General features: G+C 50.0%; 1 protein-coding gene across 1 annotated transcript in view; it reads left to right on the forward strand.

The window, feature by feature from the left end:
• si:dkey-237h12.3 (teneurin-3) overlaps positions 1 to 19,045 on the forward strand; it is a 107,383-nt gene that overhangs the window by 86,490 nt on the left and 1,848 nt on the right. The window contains 13 exon segments of the mRNA XM_035532356.1: positions 423 to 684; positions 1,413 to 1,680; positions 2,411 to 2,554; positions 6,812 to 7,061; positions 7,574 to 7,594; positions 8,786 to 9,018; positions 10,380 to 10,534; positions 10,803 to 11,683; positions 11,981 to 12,156; positions 12,264 to 12,499; positions 13,404 to 13,700; positions 17,107 to 18,718; positions 18,833 to 18,963. Of these exon segments, the coding sequence (XP_035388249.1) occupies positions 423 to 684; positions 1,413 to 1,680; positions 2,411 to 2,554; positions 6,812 to 7,061; positions 7,574 to 7,594; positions 8,786 to 9,018; positions 10,380 to 10,534; positions 10,803 to 11,683; positions 11,981 to 12,156; positions 12,264 to 12,499; positions 13,404 to 13,700; positions 17,107 to 18,718; positions 18,833 to 18,963 (4,666 nt within the window).

Genomic DNA, 19,045 nt, shown 5'->3' on the forward strand with positions numbered 1-19,045 from the left:
TAGCCGACAACTCACTGTTTAAAGATGGCATCAGTATTGGGCCTTGCTAACTTACATCAGACTCCACTCTCTCCCTTCAGTCCACCCCCATTCTCCTAAGCCCCTCCCCCTACAGACATGCCTGCTTAGTACTTATCTTACCCTATTATGTGCCGCAGACAAATTAATTGACGGGCATTCAAGCCTCCTGATTGGTTAATTCAGCAGAACTTGTTTTAATTGCTAATTACACAGCCCAGAACATATTTTATTTCCCTGAGCAGTTATTCTGGTGATAGCCATGAACAGAATATAAAGGAAAGTTTAGCTGCAAATTAAAAAAATAACATGCATGTCAGTGTGACTCCAGCAGTGATTGGTGATAGCTGAGTGGTTTTTGTTTTGTTTTGGGGTTGTTGTTTTTTTTTCATATGCGCATGCAGGTTTGACCTGCTGGTGAACGGAGGAGCATCCCTCACTCTGAGCTTTGTGCGAGCCCCATTCCCTGCTATCCACCGCACTGTGTGGTTGCCATGTAGAGTGTTCTACATGATGGACAGGCTGGTGATGAGGGTGACGGAAAGTGACACGCCCACTTGTGAGGTCAGCGGCCTCGCGAGGCCTGCGCCCAACATCATGACGTCGGCGCTCTCTACCTATTACAGTTCCAACCCAGAGGCCAGCCCCATCATTCCTGAGACACAGGTGCGTATCGTCAGGAGCTATACGGTAGCTCAAAGCATTCCTGCTGCATGATCAAAAATTTAGTTACCAAAAGAACAGCAGGGTTCGAGCTTTGTTCGAGCTGCTATACAAGTCAAAAGTTTGCACACACCTGATTGAATTACGTTTTTTTAAAACAAAGGCAAACATAGTGGAAGTGGATAGGCTACATGAGAATTGATTTCCACAACGAAAAATATGTATATACAATTAAAAATCATTTTTAAAAAACTTTTTAAAAAGAATTTTAAAGGCACTACAGAAAGTAGTTACTAACCTTTCAAGTGCCTGGGATAAGTGAGAATTTCTCCAAAACTGATGTTAGCTGGTTAGCTGCCTCATGAAGCTGGTTAAGAGACGGTCCAAGCTGTGATCACAGCAAAGGCTGGCTCCTTATATAATAATGTTTGTAATTCATTTCATTGTTTGAGCTCTTCACTGTTTTTCTCAGTGTAGAAGATAATCGAAATAAAGAAGGAGCAGGTGTGTCTGAACTTTGGACTGGGAGCGTAGCTTGCAGGACACTGAACTTTCTTGGTTCGATATGATTTCAGTTTGAGCACTAATACTTAACCGCAAGGGTGGTAAGTCAGCAGTGTGCAGGAGGTCCTTTTGATCACGGCAGATTATCCATCGCTTGTTGCCCGCCACGACCCTTCTGACCTTTCTGCTTCTCTGATCATCGCCTGCACATTGCTTTTCTTTCCCAGGTGCTCCACGAACAGACAGCCATCCCAGGCAGTGACCTGAACCTGGTGTACCTCAGCTCTCGGGCGTCCGCGTACAAGCCTGTCCTGAAAGTGGTCATGACCGAGTCCGGTGTGCCCTTCGGCCTGGCAAAGGTGCACCTGGTGGTTGCCGTGGAGGGTAGAATGTTCCAGAAAGAGTTCCCAGCCTCCCCGAGGCTGTCATTCACCTTCGTCTGGGATAAGATGGACGCATACGGTCAGAGGGTGTACGGCCTGTCCCAGGCTGCGGGTGAGTAGGGCGGACCTCTGCATGGATACGGCCTAAACGATGGGATTAGTTGGGATAACTCCAATAATTGGGAAAACTTCAAGAGATTTTGTAACTTCAGCTGTCACACATTGTCAGTGTTCACAATCCTCATTAAAAAAACTGATTTGGAACGTTGTTAGATAAAAATAGACAGTGTTGTGCAGCAGAAGAATTTCTTGTTTGTTTTTCTTTTTGTGTGTGTGTGTGTGTGTGTGTGTGTGTGTGTGCATTTAAGATCAGCCTGCCCTTTATCTGCACTAGACAATAAAGACAAGCGCTGAAGAGCTCGGGAGTCTAAATAAAGGCTCTGAAGGCCACCTGTTTCATATGAATTGTTTGCCTGTACAATTAGCCTGCAAATGACACGGAATCGTCAGGCCGGATAAGGGCTCGGGCACACTGTGTGCGATGCGTCTGCAGCCAGATGCTGCAGGGGAGGGGCTGCTGAAATACTTTTCTCCCAGCGAGCCTCTGTTGGATCTTGGCATTCACACAGAACCAATTAGCGAGGCGAGGCATCGAGGTTCTGCAGAAAAAAAAGAAAAAAGCGGGCATCGTATCATATGTGAACAGAAATGCAAAAATTCACAAAGGACGCGTTTGCCGTGTGCGTTTCGAGACATGATGAAAACACACTTCATGCTCTGGGTGTGAAGAGTGTAGTTTGTGCCTGGCGGTGTCTTAATCACCCTCTCCTTTCCCCTTCCAGTGTCTGTGGGCTTCGAGTACGAGTCGTGCCTGGGCTTGGTTCTGTGGGAAAAACGGAGCGCCACGCTGCAGGGTTTTGAGCTGGACGTCTCCAGCATAGGAGGCTGGACGCTGGACAAGCACCACGTCCTGGACTTGCACAACGGTGAGAGGCTTTTATTACTTCTCAGAAGGTCGCAGGGCCACGCTCACCCTCCCCGCCTCCCCCCCCGGAGAGGGGGCCGCGCCGCCGCGCCATAAATCTTCCGCGGGACGTGAAATATGGACGGCTGCCTCATTTGCCGATGATGGGAGCAAGAATGACAGGGCTAACGGCTCAGAGCGCTGACCGCCTGAGCGAACCTCATTAGCGACAAATGCAAAGTCAGAGGAGCGGTCGCCTTCATTATGGAGGGAAGCGACTCGGCCCAGTGCACTTTGCTTAGTGTCGGAGTGTGGACTGCTGACTGGGGGATAAATTCAATCAGGCTACCAACTGGGCCACGGCCGAAACAGCGGTATTCCGGGTGATGGGAGTTGTTGAAATCAAGTCCTAAAAGCTATTATTTACTGAAATGAGAATCTGAGCGTGAGCGGGCCTGCGTGGCACACTCATACCGGGCCGGAGCGGCCGGAGTGGGTTCCATTGGCCTCGTTCCGGTGCCGTTCTACTCGGCTGGCCCCGCTCTCGGCTCCAGGGGGACAATAAGGCCCTCGGCTGGTCCTGGGGTCACCACGCTTCGTTACTGCACTGACCTGCTGTAAAGGCGCTGTGCCTTAACCCGCTTCCTCGTCCTTCTCCTGCCCACATCGGGGCACTTTGTCCTCCACGAGCGGCAAGTCACTAAACACCTCGTGTGGCAGCAGTGGATTAAAACTAAACGCCGCTGGTGCCATCATCGCGTGATGCATGATTCCGTCGAATATTTGTTCAACTAGGTGCTCCGTTGTGAGGCATCATATATTGTTGATGCACGTCATGGCAACTAGAACCCATCATTCCTGTCTTCAGAAGCTTTCCCACCCAGAAGCTCACTGTCTGCTGATTAATCTTTAATCTTTAATCAGATTAATCTTTAATCAGCAGACAGTGAGCAGGGCTGAGGAAGACAGGAATGATGGGTTCTAGTTGCCATGACGTGCATCAGCAATATATGATGCCTCACAACGGACCACCTATTCGACGGAATCATGAATCACGCGATGATGGCACCAGCGGTGTTTAGTTTAATCCACTGCTGCCAACGAATGCGGTTGTTTATGTGAGTCGTGTTCCATCAAACCAAAAAGCAGGAAGGTTTGGAAAACTTGAGAAAACCTCAGAAACTTCAAGTACTGATCGAACATAATGAGACAGAGACAGAAAACAAACATCTGTCACCCACCTCATTGTTGCCATAGCAACGCCCCTGCATTCCTCGCGTGTCGAGCGTGCCGCGGCTTTTTCGTAGTGCAACACCCTCTTGGGTTAATTTAAGCTGATGGGGAGGTGACCGCAGTGCAGATCAGACTGATCTAGGAAGCACCTCTGTACTAATCTGGTTTACAGAAAGAGTAATGGCTGTTTAAACTGCTGTAGGATTCCGATGTGTCTCCACGACTTAATCAGAGTTATATCAGTGAGATATCAGTGAGATGAATGCTTCAGCACGGTGTGTTCACGCCTCCTTCACCTGCCTGCAGCTGCCAGGGTCTCCACACATCACGGGCCACTGGGAGCAGAGAGGCTCGCTCTTCTGACGACTGTACTCCACTCTCTCAGCCCGGCAAAGGCATGGCTTCTGCTTGACAATGCTATTTGTCTCCGAGTCTGGCTGAACCGCACTCGTCAGCGTGAGTGCCGGGTGACTGTGAGTGTCAGTCTGATCGCCGCTCGATGGCTTTGAGAAATGGTGGGGCTGTGGGTGTGTGGATGGCTAGTTGGATATGAGAGAGAGAGGGAGAGAGAGAGAGAAAGAGAGCTAGTATTCTAACCGGGCTTTCCTGTTTTCCTTTACATACACTCAAGATAGTCCGAATTCGACACAGATGGACAGACAGGCATGCACACAAATAGCTTTATTATTATATGTTTGAAAACTAAGCAATAATATAAAATGTTAATGTAGACTAGTATATATAGGCATAAGCCTCAACTTACTGAGACCCAAACACCTTCAGTATGACTTTGAGCTTTGGTGAGGCTATAGGGTCTCTGAATGAGTGAGTGAACGCAGATTTATACGGCAACTTCCTCAGAACCCAAGGACGCGTTACAATCAACACGTCGCTTTTATATCTAATCAGCACACCGCTGAGCCAGTGCTTTGGGTTTATGGCGGGAGAAATTGATTTAAAATCCCACCCAACATATTGACCAAAATTAAGTTCTATTAAGTTAAATACAATGAACAAATCTGCAATGGCAGATGAGTGTCTGGAGGAGTCTCTGTTCGTGAGAGGATTGGGTAGAGACCCGGGGCCATGGTGTGCTTATGCAGTTCTAGGACTCGCACATGGTGGTGATGTCTCCCTCACCTTGGCCAGCAGACTGCAGTCTGGCGCGTGAGGGAGTCAAGCAGAGACTGACGCCTCATCCTCCGAGATGAAGTGATGTATTGATCTGTTCCGCCTTGGCCCACTAAAATCAGCCCTGTATGTGTGTGTTTGTGTGTGTGTGTTTGTGTGTGTGTGTGTGTGGGTGTGGGTGTGTGGGTGTTCTCACCCTCTTTCGATTTATGCCAGCTCCTTGGCTAGATGCGTTTTTAGAAATGTCACAAAACATTTATTGCATATTAAACTTGTCCGCGTGACATTTTATTAATGTGTTTGTTTATTCAGTTGTTTGATTGGGTTGACAATGAATGAATAATCAATTGTCATAAGTATTGAATTATGGGAGCAGAGAGGGGGAAATTCTGTGCAGTCAGTTCCCAATGAAACGACCTTAATGCTCTGTGCCGTATTACATTCTATTGTTTTATTTACTGTGTAAGTAAAACTTACCGAGGGCCAGATGTATTGACACAAAGGGGTAACAAAGACAATTGAAAAGCGAACGTTTTATCACAGGATTAATATTACTATATTAATTACAGTATTCATGTCTGCCAAATGTAAGTAAGGCACTTTCCACCGAAGCTATCTACTGCTTGTGTTTTTGAAACAATATATGTTTATCTGATTTGAATGTTTTGAAAAAGGATTAAGATTACTGTATTAATTACAGGAGTAATGTCTGCCAAATGTAAGTAAGGCACTTTCCACCGAAGCTATTTAATGCTTGTTTTCGAAACACTATATGTTTATTTGATTTTTTGATTAATTTCATCACTATCTCTTATGGTCCCTTCACAGTACTGTACTTTTAATCTTGGGAAAATGTTTGATGTAGGCTGGAGAGCAGCTGGGAGGGAGGGAGGAAGCTTATTTACCACGGTGTGGAACGAGGGCTGGATCAGGGTAACCGGGAGCAAGCAAACAACGTCACTGGATTGTCAAGGTCTGCGGACTGTGCAGCTGGTCTTAAAAGCCGCACCCAGACCCATTCGTCTTAGTTAACAGCAGATGCGTTGGGCTTGCAATGAGAGAGGAGGATGGGCATCCATGAGATCCCCCCCCGCCAACCTGCACACACACACACACACACACACACACACACACACACACACACACACACGCACGCACGCACACACACACACACACACACACACACAAACCCCTTTTCCATTACTTCATCTTACTTCATCTCATTCCTCTCCATGATCAATTAATCAGCATTAATCACCTTAATTGAAGGGGAATGGAATGATGATTGGAATGTTTAGTGTCGGCTTCATCCAGAGCGTGGAATGCCACCTCGTTAAATGCTAAAGAAAAATTGTGGCATGCAGGAATTCGGCGAGTCCGACGCGTTTAACGCGAGATGACGGGAAGCACGTGACGAGACCTGGCCGAGACGTTGGGAGCTCTAACCTGTGGCGTGTTTGGTGTTGCGCGGTTGTGTAAATGCCAGTTAGACATCGTAAGAGCTAGTCCTTAGCCAACCACACAGCAGGGCACTGGGCAGGAAGACTGACCACCAGCGAGAGAAGAAGTTTGCATGCTGTCATTCCTGTGATTAGTAGACCAAAGGAAGTATAGGAACTGACATGTGAATAATTGATGGCCTTGGGTCTACCATGTTCCTTTGAAGTTGCTCTTTGAAGCAAACCCCTAAAAGAAACAAGCTAAAATTTCACAGGTCTGAAATATTTATCAGTAATGACTTGCACTGTTTTATAAACACTCAGTTTGGAAGGGGCATTAAAGTGACAATGTGGACAATGTAACATTTTTCGAATGATGGCTGCAACCTCTGGATTCCTCATGCCGATGTTTTGTATGATGTATCACAATCCCACAATGCATTGCTATTACTCACTGCGAGTGTCTTGTGTGTCAGGGATCCTGTATAAGGGCAGCGGCGAGAATGTGTTCCTGTCCCAACTGCCCCGTGTCATTAGCACCATTATGGGCAACGGCCGGCGCAGAAGCATCTCCTGCCCCAGCTGTAATGCCCCGGCCGAGGGCAACAAGCTTCTGGCCCCTATGGCTCTGGCCTGGGGCCGAGATGGCAGCCTGTACGTGGGAGACTTCAACTACATCAGACGAATCCACCCATCGGGTAATGTCACCAGTGTCATGGAGCTCAGGTAAGTGAGCGAGGGATGGATGGATGGATGGATGGATGGATGGATGGACGGACGGACGGATGAAGGAAGAGTCTCGAGCATTCTTCACATATGTGTAGCTGGCGAGTGTGAATGAAAGATAGCCGAGCGTTCCTGTTTATCCAGGTTGTTAGCTTATCGTGGTGTGCACAGGCAGACGCACAGCTGGAATCCGGCCAGGCGCTGATTACGTGGCTGCAGCTCACCTCTGAAGAGTCCTAGCGCCATGTCCGTTTGCTCTCTTGTTCATTATTTCCTGCTCGCTGTGAAAGCGAACTTGACTAATTTTGCGCAAACACTAAACTGAAGAATGAACTGTGTTGTGTGGAGAGGAGGGGCGTCGTTGAGAGGGTGCATGAACTGATCTAATGCCTGAGTGGGTTGAATATCACTTTGATTAGAGAACGTTAAAGATAACAAGGCTCTCCTTGTGTCATCTGATTATACTCTGTTCTTTTTCATCTTATATTTGAATCTTCTTTGGCTGCTTGAAGAAATAAAGATTTCAGACATAGGTGAGTTGCTCTTACTCTGCTAACAAATCACTGGGCTACAGTAAAGTTTTAGTACCACGTATTTTTTATTGTGATAACATCGCCGCACTGACGATGAACACTTTGGGTTGATGATGATGATATCTTGTGACTTAATTACTGTGGGGCCTGGAAAATCCATTTAACATCTTTAACGGACTCCTTAAAATGTTAACAACCAACATCTGCTGAAAGGGCTGAATATGACAGCAGAAGGCTCTCCGAAACAGAGTCAACAGAGTTATAGCCGCGGGGGGCGGCGGATAACAGCCTCGGTTGATGTGCGAGGCTCTGGCACTCGTCTGTAGGGTGACGTTTAGTAGAAAAATTCCGGTTCAGGTCACGTGACACGACTTCCCACACCTATCCTACTCCAACCCGCCTGCACCACTCAAAAGTCGGACTCGGCGAAAGTCGGACTCGGCGATTCTCCTCGCGATTGTGCTGACTGGTGCATCACGGGTCAGGGGTCACCGTGGGTCATCGTGGCTCATCATGGGACATGCTGCCCTGTGACTAATACAAGGCCCTGCCGCACAGGCAGGAACTAGCATTCTGGGTCTCAGGTGGCCTTAGTTTGTCCTCAGAACTCAAACAGCCACGTGCCCCGGGTCACGGATTAAAATCGGGCCCTTTTAAAAAGCTTTTAATAACAAAATCCAATGTCTTCATCCGTTTCCTGAGGAGAAGGACGCGGAAGCCCACTCGCTCGCCAGATTGATGGATTTACAGAATGCAAATAAGCGCAGCCTGATGAAATGCCATCAGCTGTTGACAGTCATTAGGACCCGCACATCACAGCTAAGTTTTCGAGACCCCCTCTGTCGTGCGGGAGTCATAACGATGGAAATGATTTGGCAACGTCACTGTCTCCTTGAATATGTTCCAGTCACATCTGATTTACGACCCCCTCTCGCACACGCACCGTTGCCTCGCGGCGGCGTCACGCCACTTTCTACGGCGGGGAAGATGAACGACATCGGAGAAACACTGCAAACTTCTCTCGCGCCGTTAACGTCCCTGCCACTTTTGCAGTTTCATCCCTCGTCCGTCGCCGGCTGTGGCGTCAAAACGACTCGTTTCTAAAATGAACCATTTCAGCCTGACCACGGGCAGCTTCTCAGCCGCATTCTAAACCCACCCCCCCCCCCAACCCCATCTCCTCTCCGCCAGCAACAACCCGGCTCACCGCTACTACCTGGCCACGGATCCCGGGACGGGGCAGCTGTACGTGTCGGACACCAACTCCAGGAGGATCTACCGGCCGCGCGTGCTGTCGGCTGGCGCGGAGCCCCAGCAGAATGTGGAGGTGGTAGCAGGGACCGGTGAACACTGCCTGCCCTTTGACGAGACCCAGTGTGGGGATGGGGGCCTGGCGGTGGAAGCCCTCCTGACAGGACCCAAAGGTACAGCCGCAGCTGGACGGCCGTAGGCAACCACGCCACTCCACTCACACACAAGTATGGAATTGCCGAGCATGATGTATTCATAATGAATGCCGAGACCGTATAACACCCTCTCAACACGCCCTAACGGTACAGTGCTGTACTTCTGTGCTAATGCAGACATATACTAAATCATATTTTTAGCAATATTGTAACTGTAGTTATAATGGTAATACATCTTTGCATTTATAAGCATTACTACGGTAATGTGGATGCAGTATCTGCTTTGAGCCTGTAGATGGCAGTACCTATCAAAGGTCATAAAGGTTTGCTCTATAGCTTCTATGGAGTGATGAACCAGCTTTGTCCACAGCCAGACCTTTGGACTCGCTGTAGTGTGTCAGGCTTAATGAGTTTGGATAATCCGTTCATGGATCAAGTGCAGAGCGTGAGATTCTTATCGCGCCGCGCCGGGCTGCTTGCTGAGTGGTCATCACGGCGAGGGTTACAGTTTACACCCATGAATTCTGCACGAATTCTTGAAATCTCAAGATTCAGACTCGAACAGATAAAAGAAAAATAGCAGAAGCGAACACGGTGTTCTCTAACTGTGGGTTTACGCTTAGAAATGCTTAAGACAGAATACCTGCAAGTGTACCCAGAAATCCCTTCATTTTTTTTTCTTTACCTGTGCGTTTGTGTCTAATCCCCTCTTCGTCCGACTAGCTCAGCTGCCGTTGAGACACAGCCTCAGAGTTAGCGTCTCCCTGTACGGCAGCTCTAAGTATTGATTTTCTGAAATCCTGCTGCTGTTCTGTAACGAGCCAGTCGGCGCACGGCTCGCGAGGTGCTGAGGGCATCAGAGCGCTTTGATTGTTTGAGGACAGTTGTTCCTGTCACAACACCACATCATTCTAAGCAGGGACACACACTCCCTGGCCACACTCAGCCGGATACTAATTTCACGTACAACTGTTGCCATGGCAACTCATATTTTCATAATTTTGGTTTGATAGTGGGGTTTGGTTTGATAGTGGCATTTCTCATCCTGTGGGTTTTTGTTTTTTTTTTTTTGTGAGATGTTCTGTATAGAAAGATAGACAGGACGCATGAAGACAAAAGGAAAAAAAGAAAGAATATAGAACGAAAAAAATACAAATTATAAAGTGAGAGAGCGAAATGGGGAGCGAGAGCAATCACTTGTCTGCGTCTGTCCTATTCTGCTGTTGAGCAGTAACTCAGGATGTGAATAATTGAGCATGATGACCCGGAAAGCGTGGAGCCAAACGCAACCTGGGTTGCCTCCTCCCACGGGGGCTCCAGAGCAGAGAGCTGGATGCTGCATGATGCGTGTCTCTCCTCATCCTCTCTGCTCCTCGCAGGGATCGCCGTGGACAAGAACGGCCTGGTCTACTTCGTGGACGGCACGGTGATCCGCAAGGTGGATCGGAACGGCATCATCTCCACCGTGCTGGGGTCGAACGACCTCGCCGCTGCCAGACCTCACAGCTGTGACGCAGTCATGAGCATCAAGCAGGTTGGGGGGGGGGGTGTCCGTCGGAGGTGGGGTGGGGGGTTGCTGTGTTTTCCTGAGAGTAACAAACATGTTTGTGTGGAGCAGAAACTCCTTCTGTCCAAAGTACTCGGCCAAAAAAAAGGCCAAACAGATAAAGCGAAAATAAACAGGCCGAGGTTTCCGTTCATTGATTTTGTTTTCCCAGAAAAAAAAAAAGGCCGATTGTGGTTTAATCATCTACACAGAGCCATGGACGCGGGTGTGTTTTGTTTGTCTTCGTCTGATTCAGGTGTCACTGGAGTGGCCGACAGACCTGGCTGTCAGTCCACTGGACGACTCTCTGTTCGTGCTGGACGGCAGCGTGGTCTTGCGCGTCACGGCAGAGGGACAAGTGCTGGTGGTTGCGGGCCGGCCGCTGCACTGCTCCATGCCCCCCGATGACCTGTCCGTAACCGAGCCCCGGAAGGCCACGCACACACACCTGGAGGCTGCGAGCGCCATCGCCGTGTCCTTCGACGGCGTCCTGCACGTCGCCGAGACGGACGAGCACAAGATGAGCCGCATCCGCAGCGTGGCGCCCGACGGCGAGGTCACGCACACGGCGGGCGCGCTGTCCGACTGCGACTGCAAGAGCGATGTGAACTGCGACTGCTACCTGGCCGGCGACGGCTTCGCCAAGGATGCCCGGCTCAACGCGCCCTCGTCCCTCGCCGCCGCTCCGGACGGGACACTGTACGTGGCTGACCTCGGGAACATCCGGATCCGGGCCATCGGCGCCAACCGGCCGCAGCTCAACTCGCTGGGCCTGTACGAGGTGGCCTCGTCGGCCCAACAGGAGGTGTACATGTTCGACGCCAACGGAACCCACCAGCACACAGTCAGCCTGGTGACGGCCGACTACCGGTACAACTTCAGCTGCGGCAACGAGGGTGACCTGACCGCCGCCACCGATTGCCATGGAAACACCCTCCGCATCCGCAGGGACGCCAGCCGTCAGCCAGTGAGGATTGTGGCTCCGGACAACCAGGTGGTGTGGTTGAGCATGACCTCAAGCAGAGGACTCAGGAGTCTGGGCACGCAGGGCCAGGACCACGTGCTGCTCACTTACCATGGCAACAGCGGCCTCCTGGCGACCAAGAGCACAGCCAACGGGTGGACCACTTTCTACGAGTGAGTGTGAAAGGGAGTTGCTGCCATGTGTTGGATCGTTGCAGCACACACTGTGTTTCTCCAGTGCCTTTGCTTGGATTATTTTGTGCAGTTGGTTGTCGGTAAAACATAAACTAAATAAAATAAGCAACGAATTCACATGAGAATTTAATGCACCATATACTCTCATTTTCATTTTCATTTATCTATGTGCAATATTCAAAAGCAAAGCTGAAATGCATCTTAACATGCCATGAACTGTAGTGCTTGTTGAAAGCGTCACGCTAACATTTGTGTCGCGCGCACCTCCTCCTGTAGTTATGACACAGAAGGCAAGCTGACTAACGTGACCTTCCCCACGGGGTTGGTGAGCAGCGTGCTCAGCGACTGGGGTGCCGCCCCCACCGTGGAAATGGAAAGCCTGGAAACAGAGGAGCACGCTGCCATCACCACCAACCAGTCTGCCGTTCAGGCTGTGCTCACCCTGCAGCAGGGTAAGCGTTTAGCTCCGCCAAGACATCAGTCACCCGTTCTGCACACCCGGCTGGTGCAGTCGCATAAAACGCAGTGATCGTTAACTATGCCTCCTCCGTTGTTTCAGATCAGTTGAAGACAAACTACGTGGTGGGTTACGATGGCTCCCTGCGGGTTCTGCACGCGAACGGTCTTGGCACTCACTTCCAGACCGAGCCCCACATCCTCTGCGGAGCGTCGTCGCCCACGGTGGCCCGCAGGAATGTCACGCTGCCGGACGACGCCGGCCAGAACCTGGTGGAATGGCGCTTCAGGAAGGAGCAGTCGCGCTCCAGGGTCACGGTTTTCGGACGCAAGCTACGTGTGAGTCTCGAGCTCCCCCGTTCTGGTGGTTGAATTATGCATCAAGTCATTTCCAGTGGTGAACACACCTGTGGAGGTGGAGTGGAGTTAATTTGAATTTATAGTCTTTTTTCTCTGAGCAAAGCTGCGTTTAAGTCGAGAGCGAGAGCTGGTTGAGAGCGCAGCTTTAATGGGTCGTTGTGACTTGCGCGGCATTGGAAATTTAAAGATGCCAAAAACAACTTCAGAAGATAGTGTGTTCTTGTAGTTAATAATACGTGATGTGGTGATTTCATTGCTAAATCTACTGAAACTTTTTTTAATCAGTGCAATCAATTTAAGAGCTTCCAGATTAATTCTTGAGTGTCTAATGAATTTCTATTGACTGAATACTGTTACGGTTTTGCTTCCAGAGTGCTGTTTATTGAGCTCAGTGTCTGCCTTCAACATAGATGTACTTCCAGTTCCATTGCTCCCCAGTCTCAGTTCCACCCAGTTACAATATGCAAACTTTGGAGTGGCTCTTCACAGTGGCCCCTCCAAGGTCACGGGAGTGTGGAGAGATTCCCAGAGGAGCCACAGAACATCCACTGTTGTCACGCAGCGCACGGGAATGACCAAGATAAGGAGTTGTCTCAGGAAAAAACACGAAACACCCAGTGTTGTAAATCCATCAAATGAACTGAGGCATGAAACCCTTTAAGTACCTACAGGAGTGGAAAACCAAGAAACCCATCCTCTGCTTTTATTACACAGTGAGAGAAGATAACGTGTGAAGAAAGGACAAGAATAGAGAAATAAAAGGAAACCTGCCGTCGATTTTAAATCAGGGATAATACAAATGAAACCTAATGGCACTGGAACAGGGCAGCAAATTTTTGTGGGGCTTTTAAGAACGATGACTCTCTCTCTTTCTCGCCACCAGGTAAACGGCCGCAACATCCTGTCCGTCGACTACGACCGCACTCTCAGGACCGAGCGCATCTACGACGACCACCGCAAGTTCCTGCTGAAGATCGCCTACGACCCGACGGGTCAGCCTGCTCTCTGGCTGCCCAGCAGCAAGCTGCTGCCTGTGAACCTGACCCGAAGGAGCAGCGGGCAGTTGAGCAGCATCCAGTGGGGCTCGGTGACCGAACGCCTGGAACATGACGAGCAGGGGCGCCTGTCTTCCAGAGTGTTCCCCGATGGAAAGACCTGGAGCTACACTTATCTGGAGAAGGTAACTGCCAGCGCAGAACCTCGGGGTCCCACCGCTGTGAATCAAGACTTCCCTTGTTCTGAGATTAAGCCTCTGGGGTTCAGAGTTATTCTTTATTTTTATAGTTCTCTCTGTTATATATTATTATAGGGGTGGGTGGTCATATCTTTTCTCCTACAGGAGGCCTGGGAATTTGAGGGTGTGGCGCAGTATTTTCTTTGTTCTGGGGATTGTGCTCTTCTGGACTGAGATTTATGCCATCATTTCTGAGATCTGTTGGAGCCACACTCCATCTTACGGGTCACGGCCCAAAGTATGTATATCACCGCTGGAACGACTTTGGTGTTGGTCTTCTGCTTTCGCCTTTTTTCCCAGCCCTGGTGTGTTTCCCACTCTTCGTATTCCTTCCGTTGGATGTTTCCATCGCTCGGGGCTGTCACATCTTTCACCACTGCTGCTTCTGGGTTTTCCCTGCTTTCACGCTGTCTGATTGGTTGGCTTATCTGTCTGGATCTGGAGGTCCCACAGCCTTGTTCTCCCCAAGTCTCGGTGGTCCCTAACATTTGGGCTTGGGGTATCTTGCTCACATGCTTTGCATATATGTGCTGTATATTAACCTATGTGTGAACCCTGTCATTTGCTTGGGTATATCATACTCATTGCCAGTATCATGAAACTTGCTTCCTGGTGCCTGGTCGTCTGCTAGGTGCTCCGTCGTCTCGGTTTTGGCTCGTTCGCTTGAATGCATTCATTGAGGTCTTGAGTCTCACCCTGGACGGTGAACCTTGCACTTTTGTTGGGCGCTCCTCCCTCTTGCTGCTGGGCATGTAGCCGTTCCCGTGTTCAGTCTTGGCTAAAGTGCCTCGTGCGTTGTGAGGGGATTTCTGGTCTGGATTTACTGCGTTTGCTGGATGATGATTTGCTGATTGGTGGAGCACCCTGAGAACCTGTCTTACCTCATTGAGATACTTGTATGTTGCCATCCTTCTCATTTCTGCCTCATGGTTCCCTGTAATTGGAGAATGTTCCGGGTTTTTTATGTGGCCTTGTGGGAGTTCAGTTCCCTCTGCCCTCATCGCTGTTTTTCTCTTTTTACCAATGGCTGACCACGCTTGTCCTGTCCATACTGTAGATTCTGCTCAGCGAGTTGGTGTCTCTGTACAGGAGGTGTCCGACGGTTGGTCCAATCCTGAACCTGGACCCGTACCCTGCGTTCCACAGCATGGAGGCCCTTGTGGTCTTACTGACTTTATGAACTGTGCGGCATCGAATCGTATACTTTTTTTATAGTCGATCCAGGCGATGTTTAGGTTGGTCCGTGTGTTCCTGGTTTACTGGTGAACAGCTCGACTTGTCAGGGGCGTTGCTTTGATCCTCTGATGTTTTTGTGAGCCTTCTTCTGAGTAAAGCTCATGCACGAGCACATGCTCCTTCAGCTTGGTGGATGGTATTCCTGCAGGAGCTTCCATGTTGTGGACAGGCTGGTTATCCATGCGTAGTTGGAAGAAACCCAACCCCATGTTGGGGTTCTTTGTGACCAGTACTGTCCTGCCTTGTGTTAGCCGGCCTTGATGGGAGTCGTTAATTACAAAGCAGCTGGCTGATTCATTCTGCGCGGCAGCCATGCACGTTAGGACCAAGTGCAGGCCAGCTCTTTAAGTTTAGGCTCCACTCTTGGACATCTGCTCTCGTAATCCTGACTGTTCCTGACATGTGAGACTGTGGTGTTCTGTATTCTGTTCTTAGCCACTAGTATCACGCGATGACTCATTCTTCCATGCACTCTTCCATCTATAAATTCCACCCATATAGCCTCCTGTCGACATATATAATGTATGTGTGTGCAAGTGTGTGTTGTGTGTGTGTGTGTGTGTGTGTGTGTGTGTGTGTGTGTGTGTGTATAACAATTGTTACGATATACTATATGGCCATATGTGTGGGCAGCCCTGCTAAATATTCCATTCAGGTGTTTCAGCCACATCGGTTGCTAACAGGTGTATAATATCAAGCAGATAGTAATGCAATCTCCATAGACACACACTGGCAATAAAATGGGTTGTTCTGAGGGGCTCAGTGACTTTAAACGTGGCCTTTTCCAGATCATGAAATTTTTGTTCATGAAATTTCTGCCACGCTCCATCTGCACTAGTCAGCTGTAAGTACTATTATTCTTGTATTATTCGGTAAAAATGGAAGCATCTAAGAGAAATGGCCCCTGAGCCCTGGAACAGTAGACCACACAAACTCACGCAGTGATCCCTCAGCCATGAAGCAGCAGACCACACGAACGCACGCAAAGACCCCTCAGTCCTGAAGCAGCAGACCCACGTGAATGCACGCACAGGGCTGCCGAGCACTGAAGTGCTCAGCACGTAGATCGCTCACAATAGACTTTCATACTGCCCATGAAAACAACTTCAGGCCAAGGACTGTTTGCCGGGAGCTTCTTGAAATGGGTTTCTGTGGTTGAGCAGCTGCACACAAGCCTAAAAGAGGGGTATAAAGCTCGCTGTTGCTGTATTCTGGCGGTGGAAATGTCTTCTCTGGAGTGATGAATTGCAGTCCGCTGTCTGGTAACGTGCTGGAGTTTGGCGGACGTCAGGAGAACACTACCTACTAAAATGTATAGTGCCAACCCTAAAGTTTGATCGACAAGGTGTAATGGTCTGGGGGCTGTTCTTCAGGGCTTGGGCCAGGCCCCTTAGTCTTAGAGTATTTTCGATGCTGCAGCATTCAAAGACATTTTAGACAGTTGTCTTCTTCCAATGCTGGAGCGAGAGTTTGGGGAAGGCTTTCTTGTTTCAGCTTTTCTGTGCCCCTGTGCACAAAGCAAAGGTCCATAAAGGCTCACTTTGATGAGTCTGGAATGGTGGAACTCCAGTGACATCCACGGAGTCTTGACTTCAGCCCCATCGGACTTGTTTGGAATTAACCGGAATGTCGATTCGGAGCCAGGCATTCTCCTCCAACATAAGTGCCTGTATGGGTACAAATTCCCACAGACACACTGGTAAATCCTGTGGAAAGCATTCTCAGAAGAGTGCAGGCTGTAGCTGCAAAAGGAGTGGTGATGTGGCAGGAAGACGGCTCCACAATAATGGAACGGCACTTCCAACGAGCTCATATAGGCATAACGTATATAGGTCAGTTGTCCACATAATTTCATATAATATATACACAAATACAGTGGGTTCAGAAAATATTTATTATGGGTCATCATGGGTTTTTAAGTACAGACTGATGGGTAAAAATGACAAATATATCAATTCAAAATCAAATCCACAACATAAAAAATAGCAAAAAACACTATTTGGAGCCAATGTATATGTTCTGTTTTATATGTTACTCCTTTATAACAGTAGTATAATATGCTTTCTCATCTCACAGGTGATGGAATTTGTAACATGTTTCTCTGTGTGTTTCTCAGTCCGTCGTGCTGATCCTGGTCAGTCAACGGCAGTACACATTCGAGTACGACTCTGATGGCAGGCTGGCGGCCGTCACCATGCCAAGTTTGGCCCGGTACACCATGGAGACGGTCCGCTCGGTGGGCTACTACCGCAACCTCTACCACCCGCCCGAGAGCAACGCATCCGTGGCTGTGGACTACAGCGAGGATGGGCGGCTGCTGAGGGTGGTGCACGCAGGCACGGGCCGGCGGGTGCTGTACCGCTACCGATGGCACAGCAAGATAGCGGAGGTCCTGTACGACGGCGCGCGCGCCACCTTTACGTACGACGAGACGACCGGCGTGCTGAAGACGGTGAACCTCCAGAGCGAAGGCTTCGTGTGCACCATCAGGTACAGGCAGCTGGGCCCCCTGGTGGACAGGCAGATCTACCGCTTCAGCGAGGACGGAATGGTCGGCGCGCGCTTCGACTACGCCTACGACAGCAACCTGCGCGTCGCCAGCGTGCAGGGCGTCGTCAACGACGTGCCGCTGCCCATCGACCTCTACCAGTACGATGACATCTCGGGCAAGGTGGAGCAGTTTGGCAAGTTTGGCGTCATCTACTACGACATCAACCAGATCATCTCCACCTCCGTCATGACCTACACCAAGCACTTGGACGGTCACGGTCGGGTTCGGGAGATCCAGTATGAGCTCTTCCGGACGCTGCTGTTCTGGCTCGCGGTGCAGTACGACGACATGGGCCGGGTCACCTCACGGGAGATTAAGATCGGCCCGTTCGCCAACGCCACCAAATACACCTACGAGTACGACCCGGATGGGCAGCTGCAGGCCGTCTACCTGAACGAGAAGCCCACCTGGCGCTACAGCTACGACCTGAACGGGAACGTGCACCTGCTCAGCCCGGCTAGCAGCGCCCGCGTCCTGCCGCTGCGCTACGACCTCCGGGACCGGCTCACGCGCCTGGGAGACATGCAGTACGAGCTGGATGAGGACGGCTTCCTGCGTCAGAGGGGCGCCGAGGTCTACCAGTACAACTCCAATGGCCTCTTGGAGCACGTCTACAGCAAGACAGGTGGCTGGATGCTGCGACACCGCTACGACGGCCTGGGGAGGAGGGTTTCCTCCAAGTCAAGCCTAGGCCAGCACCTGCAGTTCTTCTACGCCGACCTGAGCGCCCCAAGCCGCGTTACACACGTGTACAACCACTCGAGCTCAGAGGTCACCTCCCTGTACTATGACCTGCAGGGTCACCTCATCGCCATGGAGCTCAGTGGCGGGGCAGAATTCTACGTGGCGTGCGACAACACGGGTTCGCCGCTGGTGGTCTTCGGCAGCGACGGAGCCCTCCTGAAGCAAGTGCACTACACCGCGTATGGGGAAGTCTACTCCGACTCCAACCCCGACCTCCAGCTGGTGCTTGGCTTCCACGGGGGCCTCTATGAACCACTGACGAAACTGCTTCATTTTGGGGCACGGGATTATGACATCATGTCAGGCCGCTGGACTGCACCCGATATCACCATGTGGGAAACCACAGCCAAGGAGACAGCCCCCTTCAATCTCTACATGTTCCGGAACAACGATCCCGTTAGCAAAGTGCAGGATGTGAGAGAGTACATCACAGGTAAGGTGTCAGTCAGACGCTGACTTGCATGTCATGGACCAGCTTAGCAGTTAGCCGTGTCTGTTAGCGTGTGTTAGTTTTGGTTGTCAAGCCTTTTATCGTCATTTCTTATAGACATCAACACCTGGCTGGTCACCTTTGGGTTCCATCTCCACAACAGCATTCCTGGTTTCTCGGTGCCACATTCTGGGATGATCAAATCCTCTTACGAACTGACCAAGAGTGTAATCTGGGACGATCTCCCGGTACGTTACTGCCTCTTTCTCTAGTTCTGTTGCCATTCCTGTAAAAGTAATAAAAACTTTTTGCATATTTATATACTTATAC

The sequence above is a fragment of the Electrophorus electricus genome, chromosome 12 (genome assembly GCF_013358815.1).
Source record: "Electrophorus electricus isolate fEleEle1 chromosome 12, fEleEle1.pri, whole genome shotgun sequence".
Classification (NCBI taxonomy): domain Eukaryota; kingdom Metazoa; phylum Chordata; class Actinopteri; order Gymnotiformes; family Gymnotidae; genus Electrophorus; species Electrophorus electricus.